At 40.0% G+C, this 19,204-nt stretch overlaps 1 protein-coding gene across 1 annotated transcript in view; it reads left to right on the plus strand.

Annotated features, from left to right (window-relative positions):
- Positions 1-532: 532 nt before the first annotated feature.
- LOC116309365 (gamma-aminobutyric acid receptor subunit beta-2) overlaps positions 533-19,204 on the plus strand; it is a 60,903-nt gene continuing 42,231 nt past the window's right edge. Inside the window, exons 1-3 of the mRNA XM_039617936.1 lie at positions 533-797; positions 935-1,032; positions 1,574-1,641. Coding sequence (XP_039473870.1) covers positions 715-797; positions 935-1,032; positions 1,574-1,641 — 249 coding nt within the window. The 5' untranslated portion in view covers positions 533-714. The remainder of the gene's footprint in view (positions 798-934; positions 1,033-1,573; positions 1,642-19,204) is intronic.

Consider the following 19,204-nt stretch of genomic DNA (forward strand, 5'->3'; position numbering starts at 1 on the left):
TACTCATATCTGATAATATTTGCCTATGTCAATTATCTTTGTTTTAAGGACGTATCATGCATATCCTTTCCTCTTTACTGGGCCAACGCTTAGGTCTGTGACCAATTCCAGAATCTATAAACCTAGATTTTAGTTAAATGCTTCACCACAGTGCTGCTGTTTCACAAACAAAGATGCTAAATTTAGAATATGAACTGTGCCGTGCAGACTTCAACTGAGAGCTGCCGAGTTACTCTGCAGGAGCAAAGAGATTTAGTGCCTTCAGTGGCTTGCTCGGGGACTGACGAGTTGGCTAACTGATGTCCAGAAAAAAAGCTAGTGGAAAGACACAACCACACCCACAATTTTCAGTAACCTCAGGAGTGTCGAACTATCGCTTTTTCTATCATAGTTGTCGCTTTTTAAACAACCGCTCAACGTGTAAAAAATCAAAACACACGCCCAAGCATTCTCTCTCTCTCACGCATATCCAAAACAAAACAAAACAAAAAAAGGAAAGAAACGGGGAGACCCCCATATGCCCCTGAGCAACCTAAAGTCTTGATTCTCCTTTAAATTTTCTCCTAGATTTGCCAGTACCATCAGCGGCAGCGGTGCTGCCTCTCGGTGTTATGGTCGGGAGTACGCATGCGCCCGGCATTGGAATTACTGCGCTGGCAAGAATAAGTTAGACCTCGTCTTTCCTAAAAGAGCGAAAAAACACAGAGTTTAAATATGGTAGTGTTCAGAAGACGAAGAATGATGTGTTTTATCGTCTGCTTGCTCCCCGTCATTGTGGCCATGGTGTGCGCTCAAAGGTAAGGGACGGAGGATGCTCTACTCGTTTTACTAAGTGTATTACAGACGGCATGGAAAATACTTAGGCACTTCTGTTTTAAGAATACATCCTGTTTAAATCTGATTTTGTCTCTTTCTGTGTTTTCTTCGTCCATAGTGCCAGTGTCAGTGACCCTAGCAATATGTCTTTGGTCAAAGAAACGGTGGACAGACTGTTAAAAGGTTATGATATACGATTGAGGCCAGATTTCGGAGGTAAATGTACTTCTATTTTCCGATACTAGGCAGCGCGTTGTCAGCCTGTGAAATATTACAGTTAATGTGTCAACTGGGCAGTTTTAAGCAAGTAAGGACAGGGGAAAGATATCAGCTTTAGAATGACAGTATGGTGTAGATAAAATACGACTAACGCCAGAACACATGTGGATGATAAATTGCACCAGCACATTTATTTGAATGACGAGTCACCAGAGTTGGGGAAAAAACAGTATCTGCCCATTTTTCTTAATATCAACGTCCAACTCGGGCGTTTATTGTCACGGAAATACGTTAGAACTATCTGAGCTAAAGTCAGCAACTTTTAGAGGTAATACCAATACTTTCACTGCTGGCCAACGCATCTAATCCCACCCGAAATGAACACTGTAAACTATTATTCAGCTGACAAAAGCTAAATTCACAACTGTGTGCTTCCTAGTCACGTACTCATTATTAACCGATATGTCAGCGAATCACTCGGGCTACATCTGATGTGCAGTGTCTTCTTTTTTGTGTGTGCTTGTTTTCATCTGCCCAGGTCCTCCGGTTGGAGTGGGAATGAATATAGATATAGCCAGCATAGACATGGTATCAGAAGTCAACATGGTAAGTAGGCCACCTCTACTTTTGGGACAGTGTGTGACGATCTTGTACTAGTGATAACTGTTATGCTTAAGCCTATGGTGGGAGATGCCCACCATAGGCTGTGTGAACGTGCCAGATCAATGCCTTGTGAGTCTGAGACTTCAAAGCCACTGATTATTGTGTGTCATGACACGAATTAAACCTCTCTGGAGCTTTTAAATTGACTGGAATAGATGGACGATTGGTTTTTGGTCTTTTAAGCTGATTGCAGCCTCATTTTCTGAGCAAAGAGGCTGCACAGCCAAGCATCACTAACCTAACACAATCAATTGTTTTAGGGAATAAAGTTCAATCTGCATACATGGCACGCACCTGCAGTGTACTTCCATCTATCTTGAGGGAAGTTTTGATATTAACAAAAGTCTCAACGCTGACAAGATTTTGTGAAACATCGTTTTTGACGAGTCTGTCAATGCTGGGATTTTCCTAGTAATAGTGACAGTGGAGGAACTTCAGCAGCTGTAGCTATGAGAGGTGATTAAGTTTCATACAAGTGCGCCTCCTAGTGACGATATTACAGAACATCACCTCGGTTTTGAGAGAAACAGAGGCATGTATTTTATCATACTGGAAGGTCAGCTTGACACTTATAATACACCAAGCAAAGGGGAGCAAAAATGATATTTATGATGTTATGCATTAGCTTTTGATAGGTGCATTGTCACGCCTACATTTTTTTAAAAACTTCTTTTCTTTTAATGTTTTACTTCATCAGTGGGAGCTGGCACATTAGTATTTACAACTTTTACATGAAATGTGTAGCTGTGTCCTGCTGCAGCAGTTGTTTTGGTGTTGCTATCTGTGATATGTTGCATATGTTTCACTCTAGGAAATTGTGGGCTGCAGCACTCAAACACTGTTGCTTGTGTTGTTATCTTTGTGCCTCTGTTGATTTGCAAGAGTGAGAAAACAGATGATAATATGTCTATTTGCATGTATTTGAGGACTTGCACAATCAGTCACACACATACACACACATACACAGGTACGCACACACGTGCATACACAATGCCAGTCTTCGGAGCCTAGCACTCCGTGTGAAGAATGTTGAAAGCTGCCTTACATAGAGGTTGTTCATGTATATGTACTTGTTAAAAAGAGTGTAGGTTCAGTACTGTACTGTAAGTGCTAAAATAAGATGTATTTTCAAGTATCAAATGCATTCATGATGTTCTTTCCATCCCCATCCAGATTAATTATAGAATAACTAAGCATGCGAACATGTTTATGCAATTTATGGATGCAGGCTGGTTAGGAAAAAAGAACAGCATACCATGTGTTACGTTATGCTGTCTATGGGCTCTGAGTATCAGCTTCATTGGACCTTAGCATTAATTCTACAATTCTCTAAAACTCTGTTGGAGACTGGCACACCAATATTCCCAAAAACAGTTGGTGTTCTGATGTTGGTGGGGGAAAACACATTTGATATAAATATCACATAGGTATTCACCTGGGTGCCGTGGGGGGCCATCACATGTGATTCACATTATTTTCAAACTCATCAAACCGTGTTGGGACCCTCATGCCCTATGGATGGGGAAATTGTCATCAAGGATGACACGATAGAAATGTTTCATCGTAGCATAAAAGTTATTATTAGAACAACTTTATACTTTTCTCCTATTTTGATCAAGTCTACCCAAATGGCAGGGTTCAGGTTCCCACAGCATAACAGGTCATTACATCACCTCATTATACAGTAGGGGTCGAGCATCATGGTTTTTCATTTAATTTGTGGCCTATCTGTATATTTTCTCAGAAAATGCACAACAGCATGGACTTATTATTAAATGACAATAATGCTAGAAAGTAAATAATGATATTTATGTTATTTAGACAGCATGGAGCAGTGCGGGAAGCAAAAGTGAATCAGGAAACTGTAATAGATTATGAGCTAGATACCATGGTGTGCCAAAACTGTTTTTGCTAATACTTTCAACTCCCAACAACATTTAGAGAAAAAAAAAACTGACCTAACCTAACATCATTATTCTTGCCTACAAGCACACCATGGCTGGGATTTATATTCATGCACCCCCACATGGACAAACAACAAAAAAAATCCCACTCTCCATCTAAACACAAAAAAGCTGCTTCTTTTGATCATGTGAAGCCTTTGTTAGGTTTGGCCTACTAAACACCCTCTAATGTGAAAGCAGAGTCATTACCACCTGACCCACTGGAGTCTCATAAAAAGAAGAGGCCACATGTGTGTGTAATGGTCTCAGCATCTTTGATCTCTTGTCTTCCTCTAAATGTAGCCACTTTTCAGGATAGCAGCTGGTGTAGAAGCACTTTCCTTTCTTCCATTTCCTCTACCCCATCTGGCTCTCTGTCTGCCACTTATTTCAGTGCAGGGATAGAACCTCCCTGTGTACTTTCTTTATTGAACGGAAAAGGGTTGAGGGTCGAGGATAATGGAGAGATGTCACAGAGGAATGCATCCAGCAGAGCTGCATTTATCTTTATGGTAGAATAGAACATCCATGTTTTGGTATGTATATGTCAATTGAATCTGCTAGACTGGCATTACTCTATGTTGGAGGCCTCACATCTGAAGCAGAGACACCAGGTGATGACATACGATTTTGTTGACATTTTGCAAAAGACCTTTTAAAATAAATACATCTTTTGCAGCATTTGTCTTCAGTGTCATAGATCCATTTGCATCAAACTCACTTTAGATGAGTTCTCAAACTAAATGAGCCTTTAAGCATGAGTTGCCGTCTCTGGTATTTATCACATAAGCAAGTTTTATGTTTAAATGCACAAGTTGGATTTAAGCTTGGTGTAGGGCCTTATTGTAAAACTCTAACCCGCCTTTTAACAGCTGACTGTGAAAATCAAACTGCCACAAGAAACACATTTAAATGTGATTTATGAAGGGTTTTAATATTAAAACTGTACATGCATATCTTCACTTATTATTGTGCCATGTAGAAAACTATATTGCATGGTTTTTTTTTTAGGATTGCGGCTTGACAATGAGGAGGATGTGGCTAGTGAAAGGTCACTTGTTCCTGTGTTTTGGACCCAGTGTCACAATCTTTGGCTTGGGACTTTGGATATGATTGTCTAAGACCTAGGGGTCACATTTTTCACTTTTCACTATGTGACATAAAGGGACAGAGAGAGAGAGTGACAGAGATAGATAGGAGAAAGAGCTCTGACATTAACAAGCTACCATGTGGAGAGCCAGCAGCGGTGCTGGTGTTGGAGGGAAGGTCATGTACCTAGTGCTGCAGAGGGTTCATTCTGCGTGACTCAGAGGTGGACATACAGAGAGGGACGCACACTCGGAATACCAATGACATGTTAGACATTCAACCTAAGGCAAGTGGCTTGCAAGCCTTGATTCATGTCGTGGTCAAAATAAAAAATAGAAAAAATAGTGGAAATTAAGTGGGAATATAGAGGCATTAGTAGATTTCGTCTCCCTTCAATCCTCTCAGTAATTGTCTTCTGCTTCTCTGCTGCTCAAGTCTCAATATTTGCTTTTGGTTTAGCTCCTGAGCACTTGAAGTTTAAGCCAGCAGTTTTCACAGGAGAGAAATATTCCTGTCTGAGGATGAAGAAAAGTTCTTATCCCCTTCCAAAAGGCAGAAATACCATTATTGATGCACATAAAGGTCGAAAGGAGCTTATTGATTGTTGGAGAGGGACTGCAAACTTCAGACCCCCTTCAATTCTGGTACCACCTCTCAGCACGTCTGGTGTAAATGCATGAAGACTGTACTAAAAACTCTACCGCTTATACTATATATCATAAAGATACATTATAATGGATGTTGGCTGAAAGGCAAGAGATTATTGCTTACCACATGATATTAAAAAGGAAGAAAGATTGTGATAGCACTTATGTGGTATTGCACAATATCTCATCCCAGACCTAAGAGCTTTAAAATGATATTAAGCCTGCTTCTATAGATATGTCTAAATCTATGTCACAGCCACCTTCAGTAATCTGGATAGAGCTGTATACCAATGAGCAGATGACGTATGGAGGAATGTTCAGCCGTGTCAGTATTAGTTTAAATAGGTTTCCATGACATGGGTTTGAACACTGAATAACACTTAGTGTAAAATGTCAGTGGGGAAGAAAACATCTGCTTAATCAGATCATAATAAGGTTAAACCAATTGATGGGTGTCATGTAATCTTAGAAAATAATGAGCGCCACTAAATCTATTTTCATTAAAGAATACATCGGCTCTATTGTCTTTTTTTTTGTCAAAGCCCACACACTTTGGCAGGGTTTCACCAAAGCTATACACAGGTTGATTGCTGCAGGCTTTGTCAGTACTCCAATTATCTCCATACTCCTGCTCCATGGTTGTTGCATAGTAACTAATGGGAGCGAAGAAGCAATGTGTGAAGATTCACAAAGTGAAACACCTTTCATTCGTGGAAGGAAATAAAAAGAAATGTGCTAAAACTCAATCAAAATGTGTGAATTTATGAAGACACACCAATGTTTTTTGGTGTGTAAAGTGTCAAATTAAATGTGAAACTATTAAATCATCTTTGCTTGTACATAAATTTGAAACAAGCAATTTAGAAAATATTGGTAATATTTATTTGAGTTGGAAATTTTGCAACTTGATGACATACTTAAAATGACCAAAAAAATTCTTCTTTTTTCAGTGTAACAGTTATTACTATGCCTCTAACTTTGGGAAGGCTATAACTAGTCAAAACGTCTTCATTAAAAGTTACACTTGCTAAAAGCTCATCGAAGTGCCTCGTGTAGTGAAGTGGCTCTTTCTTATCCTCAGTCTGTGAACAGACTGTGAACAGACATGGACATACTTAAAATTTAGAGTATCTTTAATGAGAAGTACAGTGTCTCCCATGCACATGCATACATTGACAAATCCAAAGCCCCCGCTGGTCCTTAGTCATGTCTCATTTCATAAACTGGTGTGTTAACAGACCCTCAGTGAAGTTGTTGGAATAATGCAAGAGACAGAGTCCAGACAAATGCACCCATGGTCACATGCAGGGTTTTTATTTATTTATTTAAGAAAACAAGCTGAGCACAAAAATTGTATTGTTGCGGGCCATAGAACTACTTTATAAGCTAAAAGAGAGTATGGACAGATGCATTCATAAAGGTTTGCATTGTGCATTGCGGTCTGCCACAGTAACTTTTGCTTCCAAAACCTACAACATCTGAAGCATTCTTTAATTTGTAGTATTTAATCAGTCGATTATGAAAGCACTGGAAATTGTTATGGAAATTGTTATGTTGTTTGTGAACAACCTTGATATTTGAATAGAAGAACACATTTGGAAGTAAAAGACCTCCTTCATTGTATATTGATGCTACCATGTTATTTGGTAGGAAAGGCTTATAATTTATTGGTGAATACTTTCAGGTTTATTTACTCTTATTGTAGCAAAGAGTTTAAAAGGGGAAAAAAGGCTGATATGAAGGTCAGTCCAAATAAAAATATTTACACAGTGAGTATTTTAGTGAAATGTGTTTACTCGTACATTTATATTCACAGGGAACATTTTCAACTCCCTCATTATTAAGCTGTGATGCATTTTGAACTGTACTCGTCTAATAAGTTCCACTGACATTCACTTGTCTCTCCCACTGGTTCCAGGTGTAACCTGTTTCCTTGGTGTAGTTTGTTCTTCAAACGGAAACCCTTGTGTCACAGAATATTCTCCACCCTCTCACTCTCTTAATATTTTCGTTCATGGCAGTTTTCATTGTGATACCCTTTTCCACCTGGAAAATTTGGCCATGACTTTCTGCTGTCTAATCAGCATAAAGAGGAAAAACATAAAACGGAAATGGAAATTCTACACTTTGGATAGAAAACAACAAGTAAATATGACATTGTGCAGAGGATGTTGGAGATGAAATTGTGTTTTAGTAATGAAATGGTTAGGCCCTGTTCCTCACTGGAGAAAGATTATAGGTTCTGGGGCATTTCTGTGTGGAGTTAGTACATTCTCCCTCTGCATGTGTGGGTATCCTCCTAGTGCACCAACATTTTTCACAAGTCCAAAGACATGTGTATTAGGTTAATTAGTGATTCTAATTTGGCTGTATAGTTGTGACTGCTCACATTCGCACCTATACCTGTGTCTCTGTCTCTGTGTGGTAGGCTAGCAACCTGTCTTGGGTGTCCCCCACCTCTTTCCTATGTGTGATAGGCTCCAGCTCTGCCTATCATCCTGAATTGGATACATGGTTATGAAAACGGATGGATGGATGCCAGCCTATAGAGTTTTAGTAATTTATTTACAGTTAAGTCATGGGCCACTTGAATCTTGTTTAAAAAAAAAAGGCATAATTTATGTGGGTGTTTGTGTAGGATTACTTTTTTATGTCGACATTAAAAACACATAATATACAGGTAGGTGTTAGCCGAAGCTATTAGCAGAATATAAATGAGACTGAAGCTAGTAATTGTGTTTCTGCGATAAGGCCATGATATAATAAAGCAGGTAAACAGAAATAAGGTTCGAAATGATCCTCTTCATTAGGGAGATTAAGAAAATGAATGTAAAACTTGATTAGAATAAACATAAATGAGGAATTTCCTCCTTTGATGAGGACTGTACACGATAACGTGACCACCGAGGATGTGCCTCACCAATAAAATACCAATAAGTTTAGTGTAAAAAACACACGTGTCAGAGCCTTAAGACTCTATTTATTGGCTTTATGAGTACAGTATGTAAACTAAATTGAAATTCTTTAATACATACAAAGCAAGTAATAGACGTTCCATCAGTGTTCACATATTTTGGAAACTAGCTGGAATTATTCATTACTAAACTTCTTTATTTTAAGTATTGATTGTTTTAGAGACAGGACATGGGCATCAAAAAGCACTTGTAATGCAATTTTATTAAATGTTATCCTAAAATGTTTTAGAGTAATAAAAACAAAGATTTCCACTCGTGTTATCTTTTAAAAAAATTGCAAATTTAACAAATTAACATATTTCTTAACTAGACCACTTAACATTCACACAGTGTCTAATAGCAATTAAAAGCAACTAAAGTAGTGCCAAACTGAGTGCCATGACACAAATGCCTAGCAACAACTGTTATAAAGAGAGTGCTGAAGGATCCCAAATCTGGATTGCTGTGTGTAGCCTGAAACTGTAGAGAAGATTGAGTATTTAGTTGCTCAATAAGCAAGCTAACAGTTGGAACCAAAGTCAATCAGATGTAGCAAACACATTTAAAATGCCGTGGGTAGGCAGTAAATCAAAAAGGAGGCTGATGATCATATAAGCAGGTACAGACAAGTGGAACACAGTGAAGGCTGCAGCAACACGGGAATAAGACAACTTAGGCAACCTGGAAAATGCTTTCTATGTGCTATTAATTTCATATAAGGTAGAAAGAGAAGTCATTGTGATCAGTGTCAAGAAGCAACAGGAAAATTCAAGAGCAGTGGCTGGTGGGCATGAAGAAAGAATGACACAGCTGAAAGTGATATTATATTACCGAGAGCACAGGAAATAGTCAGAGGCAGAGGAGGGAGGAGAGAAAGATGGAGCAGCTGTCCCCATGACAAGATTACCACAGGTTTTTGTGCAGTCGAAATCTCTTAAGCCGTGTGTACAAAGATGTCTGACTAAATAGTGACTAAGGAGTTAGCTCGCCATTATTTCTCATCTCACTGCAGGTATCTTTTTAAAATCACACAACTCGTCTTTACAAAACCTGTCCCCAGCCCCGAGTTACGATTCAAAAGTAGTTTTTCGATCAGTGTATTTAATTAGGTGTAGCCAAGTGTTGGAAGGCTTTCACTTGGGCAGTCTCACAATCCCTTTTTGCAGATGATGTGGTTCTGTTGGCTTCATTAGGTGGTGGCCTCCAAGTCTAAGGCCATGGTCCTCAGCTGGAAATAGGTGGAGTGCCCACTCCAGGTCAAGGATGAGTTACTGAAAGAAGGAGTTTAAGTATCTCGGGGTCTTGTTCACAAGTGAAGGGAGCGGGAGATCAACCGAGCAGTGACTGCAATAATGCCGGTATGTCCATCAGTTCGTCATTTTAAAGAGAGAGCTGAATATAAAAGCCAAGCCCTCGATTTAATGGTCAATCTATGTCCCTACCCTCACCAATGGTCACAAGCTTTGGGTAGCGACTGAAAGAAAAAGTTCACAGATACAAGCAGCGGAAATGAGCTTTCGCCGAAGGAAGCCTAGCTTTTCCCTTAGAGATAGGGTGAAGAGTTTGGCCATCCGGGAGGGGCTCAGAGTACTACTCCTACAAATCGAAAGGAGCCAGTTGAGGTGATTCGGGCATCTGATGAGGATGCCTCATGGGCGCCTACTGGGTGAGGTGTTCCGGGCATGTCCCACCGGCAGGAGGCCATGGGGCAGACCCAGGACACGCTGGAGAGATTATATCGCTCGGCTGGCCTGAGTACACCTTCGTGTTCCCACGGACAAACTGGAGGTGGTGGTTATCCGCTTAGGCTCCTGCCCCGTGACCCAGATAGGTGGAAGAAAATGTATGAATGGATGGATGGCTGGTATTTAATTAGGCTCAAAGTTTAGGCACAGTTCACAGCCTTGCTATACTTAGCCTCTCACTTTTCATCCTGTTCCATCATAAGGTTAAAACTTTTGAACCTTATGCTGTTAAAAGGTTTCTGTGCTGGGTTGAATGCAAGCTAAACAGCAAAGATGGATATATTTACTTCCAGAATACCATTTTCTTACTGCACTTTGCCTCTCTGCACTCTTTCCTGTTAAGGAAACTGGATAGGCAGAACAAAGAAAGGAACATATGGAGATTAACACTTTTGCAAATGCAAAAAACAAACACACAAAAACTTTTCAAAATATTAAAAGGTGGGTGTCTTAACTATACTATAAACTCCATGGGTACACTTAATTGTGCATGGAGGAATCCTTTAAGTGTTTGGCCACTGCATTTTCATCTCTTGATATAACCCAAATCTGGTTATCTTTGAAATATAATTAGGGCTGAACGATTATGGAAAATAATCTAATTGCGATTTTTTGCCCCAATATTGCGATTGCGATGCGATATGCGATTATTTTTTAAGGTCTTTGTCTTCTGTATTATTAAACAAAGACAAGCAATACATCATATAGTATGGCCAATACTATATTACATTAATTTTAAACTGTTCTTTCCTGGAAGACAGACCTCTGTGAAATGATGACATGAGGTGATGCATGAATTGATGACTGACATTTTTATTTAACTTCTTCAATCACAACAGTATATTTGAACATACACAATAGTTTATTTTTAGCTTACAAACATCTGAGCATAAAGTGCTGACAAGGAACCCTGGTGTAAACATTAAAATGAAAGTCAGTACAATGTGCAGATTGCAGAAATATACATAAAAAAAATCAGTGGCTTTACCACACTCAGTTTTTCGACATCTGTGAACTACTAGACAGTCATTAAATTAAAAAATAATATTAAATAAATAAAACTAATAAATAAAAAATACACACATCTTACTGATCTCTGCAGTCAGTAACATTACACATAAAGTGCAAACATAATAGCAATTGTATAAACACACACACAAACACGCCTTTAAATTAAAACTGGCTGAACATCTTGATTATCTGCAGTAAGTAACAGCAACACAGCACAAACTAAAGTGCACAATGAGTATGGCTCAGCTAGCCATAATCATCCTAGCTCACAGGTTTTTGCTAGGAAGACCAGCATATCTACTTTTGCTGGCTTTAAGGATGAGCGAGTGCAGGTCACTATATTCCCTCCAGTGCTGAACAGACGCTCTGAGGGGGCACTTGTGGCTGGCACACACAGATATTTGCGGGCCATCTTGCACAGTCGTGGAAAGTGAATGTTGTGCACCTTCCACCAGGCTAAGGGATCATCCTCTCCGTCAATGACAGGGGTCAACAGGTAACTATTCAACTCTGCCTCCACAACATCTTCAAGTGGCAGAGGCAAAGCTGAAGAGGCCGCACTGGTTTTAAAAGACTACCAAGAGTCTTCTTTGCCTTTCCCCAGAGGCCTGTGCACTTGGAGAATTTTGAGCAGTTTCAGTGCGAGACCTCTTCTCCTGCCAGATGGGAAGAGAGACATTAGTTTTGCAGTTAGCTTATATATAAATATTATGTGTTTGTGGAAATATAATTTTCAAGGATTTACCTGATTATGTGTACGTCTAGCCGATTCCACCATTTCTGTCTTCAGTCGGGCCTTAATGGCAGGAAGGTTGTCTGCGCTGATGTATTGCGTTTTGAACCTAGGGTCCATGAACGACGCAACATCCAAAAGCTCCTGGGTGTTGAGGTCACTATACTTGTCGTTGAGGTATGCCAGGACCTTGGTTTTAATTGATCTAGTCAGATCAGTGTCCTCAGCATCTTCAGCCAAGACTGATGTTGCCAGAAGATGGAGAACTGGCTTGAGGTAGGAGATGCTCACATACTCTTCTCCAGAAAGAGCATCAGTAAATTCGGAGAGAGGATGCAGTGCCTTATGAATGGACTCCAACACTTCAGCATCCTGCCAGGTTGGGATGAGGGAGCGTGCATGTCGGTCACCTGTCAATACCTGCGATATGGCTTTCATCTGTTCCAGCACTCTGGCAATCATTTTCTCTTTGGACCCCCATCTTGTAGGGCACTCAGTAATGAGAGAGTGCTCAGGAAGCTTAAGCTCCTTCTGTGCCTCAGTGAGTGCTGCCTTTTTCTTCCAACTGTGTGAGAAGTGCCCCACCAACTTCTTGCACAGCCCAATTGCTCTTGATACTCTATCATCTTTGATTGCATTTTCTGGAGGGAAAAAAAAAGTAAAAAGTAAAATTAGTGTTAGACATACAATTGCAGTTATGATGCAAGGTTTCACCATTTCTCTCTCTCTCTCAAATTCAAAGTTGCTTTATTAGTATGACTATGGGAACAGTGTTGCCAAAGCTATTGTTACATACATCATGACATACAAGAACATAAGACCATAAGACAAAAACAAAAAAGAAAATACATAAGAAGAGGTGGGTACATCAGTGTGGGGTTGACATAACATATCTAGAATTAACAGCAGTAAAGAACAAGATAAAAAATAGTGTGGTGTGTTTGTGGGAGAGAGTGATACACAGGCTCGCGCGCATGCGCTGCACACACTCTCTCTCTCTCTCTCTCTCTCTCTCTCTCTCTCTCTCTCTCACGGCAGTAACTTACCAATAGCAAGATGTAATCTGTGTCCGAAACACTGGAGCCTGGTCCATTCGTTCAGCTGTGCTGCTTTCACCATATTTGACGCGTTGTCCGTCGTTATGCAGACAAGGTTGTCTTCAGGGAGATCCCAACACGCAAGCCCCTCTCTCAGGCCAGCAGCAATGTTTCCCTGTGTGGTCTTCGGGGAAGTAGGCCGTTTGTAGGCTGCGAGCTTCGAGGTGGAGGTCTTCGGTAATGTAATGCACCGTCAGACTTTGATAGGGCTCTGCTGTACGGCTTGACCACATGTCTGTTGTCGCCGCAAAAAACTCAACAGCCTTTAACTCCGCTGCAACCCTCCGCCTACATTGCATATGTAGCTCGGGTATTGCAGTCTGACTGAAATACGTGCGGGAGGGCATTCTGTACCTCTTATCCAGTGTAGTTACCAAATTATTGAATCCAGGCTTGGTCACCGTATTGACGGGCATCATGTCTTTCGCGATGCAGTGGGTTACTGCTTTGGTGATTTCCACGTGCCGTTTTGAAGTGCGTTCATATGGCGTAACACCTTCAAACAGTTCGGTCAGTGATCCTTGCCGAGTAACGTTACTAGGTTTATTCTGCACACTACTAGATTTTTTAGCCATACATCTATCATACTCTGTTTTGTGGTGAGTCTTAAGGTGCTGGTACAAATTCGTAGTGTTTCCCCGAGATGTAGAAACTCTACCAAGACAGGTTTTACACAGTACCTGACTCTGTGCGACATCATCTCTTTTAAACCCAAAATATTCCCACACGGCTGATGTGCAGTTCCTCTTTGGTACTAGCATCCCCGCAGGCTCTGGTTCTGTTGAACCTGAGGCCATTGTGTAGGCTACAGCTTTGCTTGCTGGTTCACTCTCGGTAGACTGTTTCAAAACTTTGCTCCCCGTGTCACGTGACCAGAGTGCAGCCTCTGTGGTTAGACAATGGAGGATGCAGCCCACGTTTTGGGACACAGCTAATCCCGTTTGATCATATCACATGTTTTACTCGCGCATGTCACGTAAACAGAGTATAATCGCAGCCTTTGCGGTTAGAAAATTGCACTTGATCATGTCGCGATATTATCGCAAATGCGATATATCGTTCAGCCCTAAATATAATCAGCTGAGTTTCATACACCCATCACTGTATCCACACACGAACCAGAAATGTACTTCTTAGATTGCTATTAATATTACAGACATTGCATATTGTACAATTAGTACCATAGCTCTAAATGTCAAGGGAAGGAAGGCGTGTAATCAATTCCCTCAGGTTAAACAAGCTCACTAGTTAGGCATCTGATTCACTGCTGCTTGTGACAGAGAATGATGGGTTGGATGTTCAGACAACAGCCCATTCCCTGCAGCAGTAGGTCTAACATCATCTTGTTTTCGTGTCGGTGGGCAGAGCAGGGCGATTTAACAGCATATTGCCACTGTTCTATTGAGTATTGCAAGGTAATAATTTCTACCCCTATATTATGTTGCTCTGTTACATTTTCCCGTCTGTCTCTCTCCTTCTCTCTCTCTCCCTCTCCAAAGTGTGTCTCTCATTTTCATTTTTCTCTGCCTATTTGATAATGACACAAGGCTGAGGCCCTGCTGCAGGGGGGGATTAGACAGAGTTACAAATCAAAGTGGGTTAATCGGCTAGCCTACCATTTTTGCAGGCATCTCTCAGTTCAGTGGTCCCACTACTCTATTTGTTTGTGTGTTACTGTAGTGTTTGCGCACGCCTGCTCAAAGTTTGTTTTTTTTTTAGTTTGTTCGTTAAAAAAAAAACAAGCAAAAGATATCACAACCTATTTCTTTTGAACTTTTTATGGACTCACCTGTAGAGAGACAAATTAGGAGTGACAGTACAATCAACCATCCGCTTTCAGGAAATAAATCCAAGATGGCCTGTGTGATTGCATACAAAGTCAGTTGATGAGCATGGTTCTGGTGATTCTCCTGCCCTCCTTCACTGCCTTCAGGTCTGGACATTGTGGACTCTTTTTTTGGAGACTGCTGTTTGATTTTTTGTTTGCAGCAGAAAACTCTCCAAGCCAGGCATTATCCTGCACATGAAGATTGGGTCACATTCAGAGCTCACACATGTTTAAATCACAAATCAGCATTTGCAAGTTCAGTCCTGGACTTCCAAGGAGAAAATGTAGCATGTGCTTAGTTGTAGAACCTTTTTATTCAACCCCACATACTGATGAATATTCTTAAAATCCTGTTAGTTGCTGAAAGTGAGACAGTCAGCACAGTGTGGAATGGACTGGACTAGGACACAAACATGTCTAATCTCAGATTCCTCAAAGCTAGTGTTATTTTTGCCAAAGACGTTGTGTCTATATAATCACTTAATTCCCAGTGTTAATCAGTGATAAATGTTTAGTGGCAGCTATTTGCCTTTGATTGAAACATTTTTTTGGCCATATGCTGTCATGGCTGGATGCCAGGTGACTATTTATGCATTAAAGATGGTATGATATCTCTCTGACACTCACAGTTTACTGTGCACACATTTATCTTCAAAGCTGAGAGCTGCACAGTATGTTGTGTCACTGAAGTTGTGTTACAGAAAAGCAAAGACAGATGCATATAATACTCACAGTCAACATTCTCTGTTGTTCAGAAAAACAGCTACATTTGGGTGCACTTTCCGTTTGTCCTGCCCTTTTTCTTAATAGGAAGGGCACGAGTTGAATCACGGTCGACTCTGCGTGTTCAAAATATGAGTGTTAGTGTGTAAGCATTGCTGTTGAGTGTTGTGTACCAGGGATAACACTCATCACTGCGTGGGATCTATTTTTAGGTTGTTAATCAAGTAACATGTTCTGACTGACACACTCAGTATGATATCCCATGAAGTGTGAGTGCAGGGAGATTGCTTCATTTTGGCTCATCCCACCGCAGTGACCTACCAGAGGTCAAAATGACGTGTGTGAGAGTGCAGATGCAAGTCTGTGCTTTAGTGCCTGTTGTCAAACAACAAAATAACTCTGTACAGTATGTTCCAGATGCAAAGGGTGCCAGACACATTTACAGAGATTTGCTTCTCTTTATTTGTATATGTTTGTTCTGTTTAAATGCATCCCAAAAATCGGACAAGAGGGAAGGGTAAAAATATGTTTTACCCTCACATTTGGTACAGCATGTGTACAAAGGTAAACATGTCAGTAGGGCAACATTTTAGAGTGACGTGAAGGTTACAGGTTATAAAAGTCAGATGACATTTATAGTCATCAGAACTAAGCAAATAAGACACTAATAATATGCAATATACAGTTGTTTGTTTGTTTTTGTTTTCCTTTGTTTTTCATAATTCTGTAATGACTGATGAATTAAAGCCAGTTAAGCATGGCTGGTCAATCTACTCTGTGTAACTCATGCAGCAGACTTAACCTGCACTACAGCAGGTAATGTTTGAAATAAAGGATTAGCAGTTACAAAATCACCTTCTACTGACCAATCAATGCTCAGGAAAATAACATAACCATATATGGAAGACCCCTTGTCTCCCAGTGATAGAACAGTAATATGGACTAAAGTTTTTTTAAGTGTTAAAGGTGTTGTTCTTGTTTTTTCTCTCTGATTAGCAATATATAATGACTTGTAAGATGGACATTGTAAACACCTTGACCAAAACACAATTGAAAAGTGTTAATTATAATACATAGACATGGACTTCACACCTGAAATGTTGACATTTGAGGTAAATATGATTTGACAGGCTACCCTTACCACAGCAGCCAAAACATTTGAGTTGAATCACATAAAGACAAGGAAAATGACACGTCTTTTTTTCTTAGTCTCAGTTTATTGTTAGTGTAGATGTTATTCACATACATTAAAATACAGTGTGTACAAAACTGTGGCCACTAAGAGATACAGGGGTTTAATCCTAAAACAGGATAACTATTTGTATTTGCTGACTTTTAATCCAAATTTATAGGCAAGCTGAGTCTACATTTGATAACAACCATAGTGTGACCACATTGCTGATTGCTAGTATTAAGATAACTGAGCCCAGATAAGGAAAAGTTATCCTGGGTATGCTAAACTTGCTTTGTAGTACAGCTGTCTCAAAAATTCTTAATAACGCTGTTTTTTTGTTCCTATTATCAGAGAATAATGATCCAATCAGTGATACCTGTTTAAATACAACAGTAATACTTACTGGGGTGCTACATTAGGAGTCTAAATCGAATCACTATTTCATTAGATTTATTTCATTTTACCAACCAACTGAGAATTTTGTCAGTTGCAATAGCTGTAATGTATAAAAAGCCAAATGAGAAAGCTATTTGGAAGCTTCTTGACGCTAATCATTTAATAAACCTTACATGAGGCCAGCAATTACAAAGTTACAGTAATTTTTTTCTTTGTGTATATGCTGTGTGTATATATTTTCTTCCTTCTCTGATGAAACAGATTTATTAACGTGGTTGTGGCTGTTTATCTTTGCTATAAATCTGACTGTTGGTCACATGATTTGCTTCATGTCTGGCAATAACATAGATTTTACAGTGTGTGAAAACTCATGATACTAGCTGTCAATGGAGCACAGGACTATATTCTGCTTTATCACAGCTTGTCAAAATACGAGAAGTTGATAATGGCTTGGCAGGAGAACCAGGGGGTGTGGATTGGTTTTCACAGCAGTTGAACATGACGAGGAGTTGATAATGGGATAGCGTTGAGTGGCATAATGCAGCAGTAGCACTTGGCCTAAAGGATATGTTTGCTCTCACTTCTGTCTTATGGGAAGACATTTTAGCATTGTTACTTTTATACAAGTTAGAAGTTTAGTTTAAATTTATTTTCAGTCCAAAAAACCCCAAAACACATCAATTACAAGCTTATTGATCATAGTCTTGGGTATGGGCTTGTTTGATTTTCCCTCTCGTATTTGTTTCCAGCAAGATAGAACAAGTTCTGTGGTTGCCTGTTGTGCCATTAAAGGGAGTTTTATGTCCAGCACCTGTGTTGAATATGAATCATGAAACAATTTCCATCTTATTCAACCTTGTATAGACAGCTGTGATAAAGTATGAAGTCTTTTAAAGGGCTTTACCTTTTACTGTTGCAGATTCTCCCTCTCGTACTTCTCTCTCTAACTGTGATTTGTGTTTATGTATGTATACTATAATAACTTAATTTCCTAAGTTCAGTTCCATTAACAACAACAGGTAATTTATATTACATGGCAAATAAACTATTACAGGGAAAAACCCCAACAATCAGTTGAGCAAACACCTATGAGCAGGCACTAGGTGACAATGAGAAGGAAAAGAAGAAACCTCTGGAAGAACTGCTATCAGGGAGGGGCAGCATTCTGCCATGACCAGTTGGGAGATCATGAGAAAGAGGGAAAAAAAAGAAAAGCTTAGAGAGAAGGGACAAAACAAATACATTTTATATTGCAATACTAACAGTTTCTTGATTGATAAATGGTGGTACAACTTGATAGCCAGAAGAAAGTACTGTAGTTTTTGTCACTCCCACATATGAAATGAGGTGTGGTTTCTGCACATTGCAATGGTTTAAAAAGTTCATCAGACCTTTGGGAATTTGTGACATCCCTGTCGAAGTTACAATTGTAGATAAACAAAAGAATTCTCTTCAAACAGTTGTATAAAGATCGAATGGCTCCTAGCAGCAGGACAGATACCACATACTCCCAAAGCATCTCTCACAGAACACTCAAGGGAAACAGTCGAATGCCTTCTCCAAGTCCACAAAAGACATGTAGACCACTTGGGCAAACTCTCATGTACTCTAAAGTATCATTGTGGGGGTAAGGAGGTGTTCCAGTATTCCATGACCATGACGAAAACCGCATTGTTCCTCCTGTATTTGAGGTTTGACTAACTGACAGACATTCTTTTCCAGCACCCTGGCATAGAGGCTGAGGAGTGTGATCCACCTCTAGTTGGAGCATACCCTTCGGTCCCCCTTTTCAAAAATGGGAAGCACTACGATTGTGACCCACACCCATTTTCACACCTTGGCTCATGTGATTAGGTAGAGGATCATCGGGGGGTCCTTTTGTCCCTCTTTTGGGGGGAAACTCCCACTGGGTTTAAATCTGGGACTCTCCACCATTGACCCTTAGAACTGAAGAAGCTTCTCGGATGAGAGGTGAAACGTCTTCAAGCAACTTAAAGAAGTCCAGACGCTTTTCTTTCCAAGCTCCTTAGATTACGATGACCTGGATGACTGAGAACCTTCACAGACAACAAGCTGATATAAATATAAATACATTTGAAATAAATAGGATCCAGAATTGTTGATTTGCATGAAGAAGAGGGTTCCCCATTAGACAGATCAAACCAA

Source organism: Oreochromis aureus, linkage group 10, assembly GCF_013358895.1.
Source record: "Oreochromis aureus strain Israel breed Guangdong linkage group 10, ZZ_aureus, whole genome shotgun sequence".
Classification (NCBI taxonomy): Eukaryota; Metazoa; Chordata; class Actinopteri; order Cichliformes; family Cichlidae; genus Oreochromis; species Oreochromis aureus.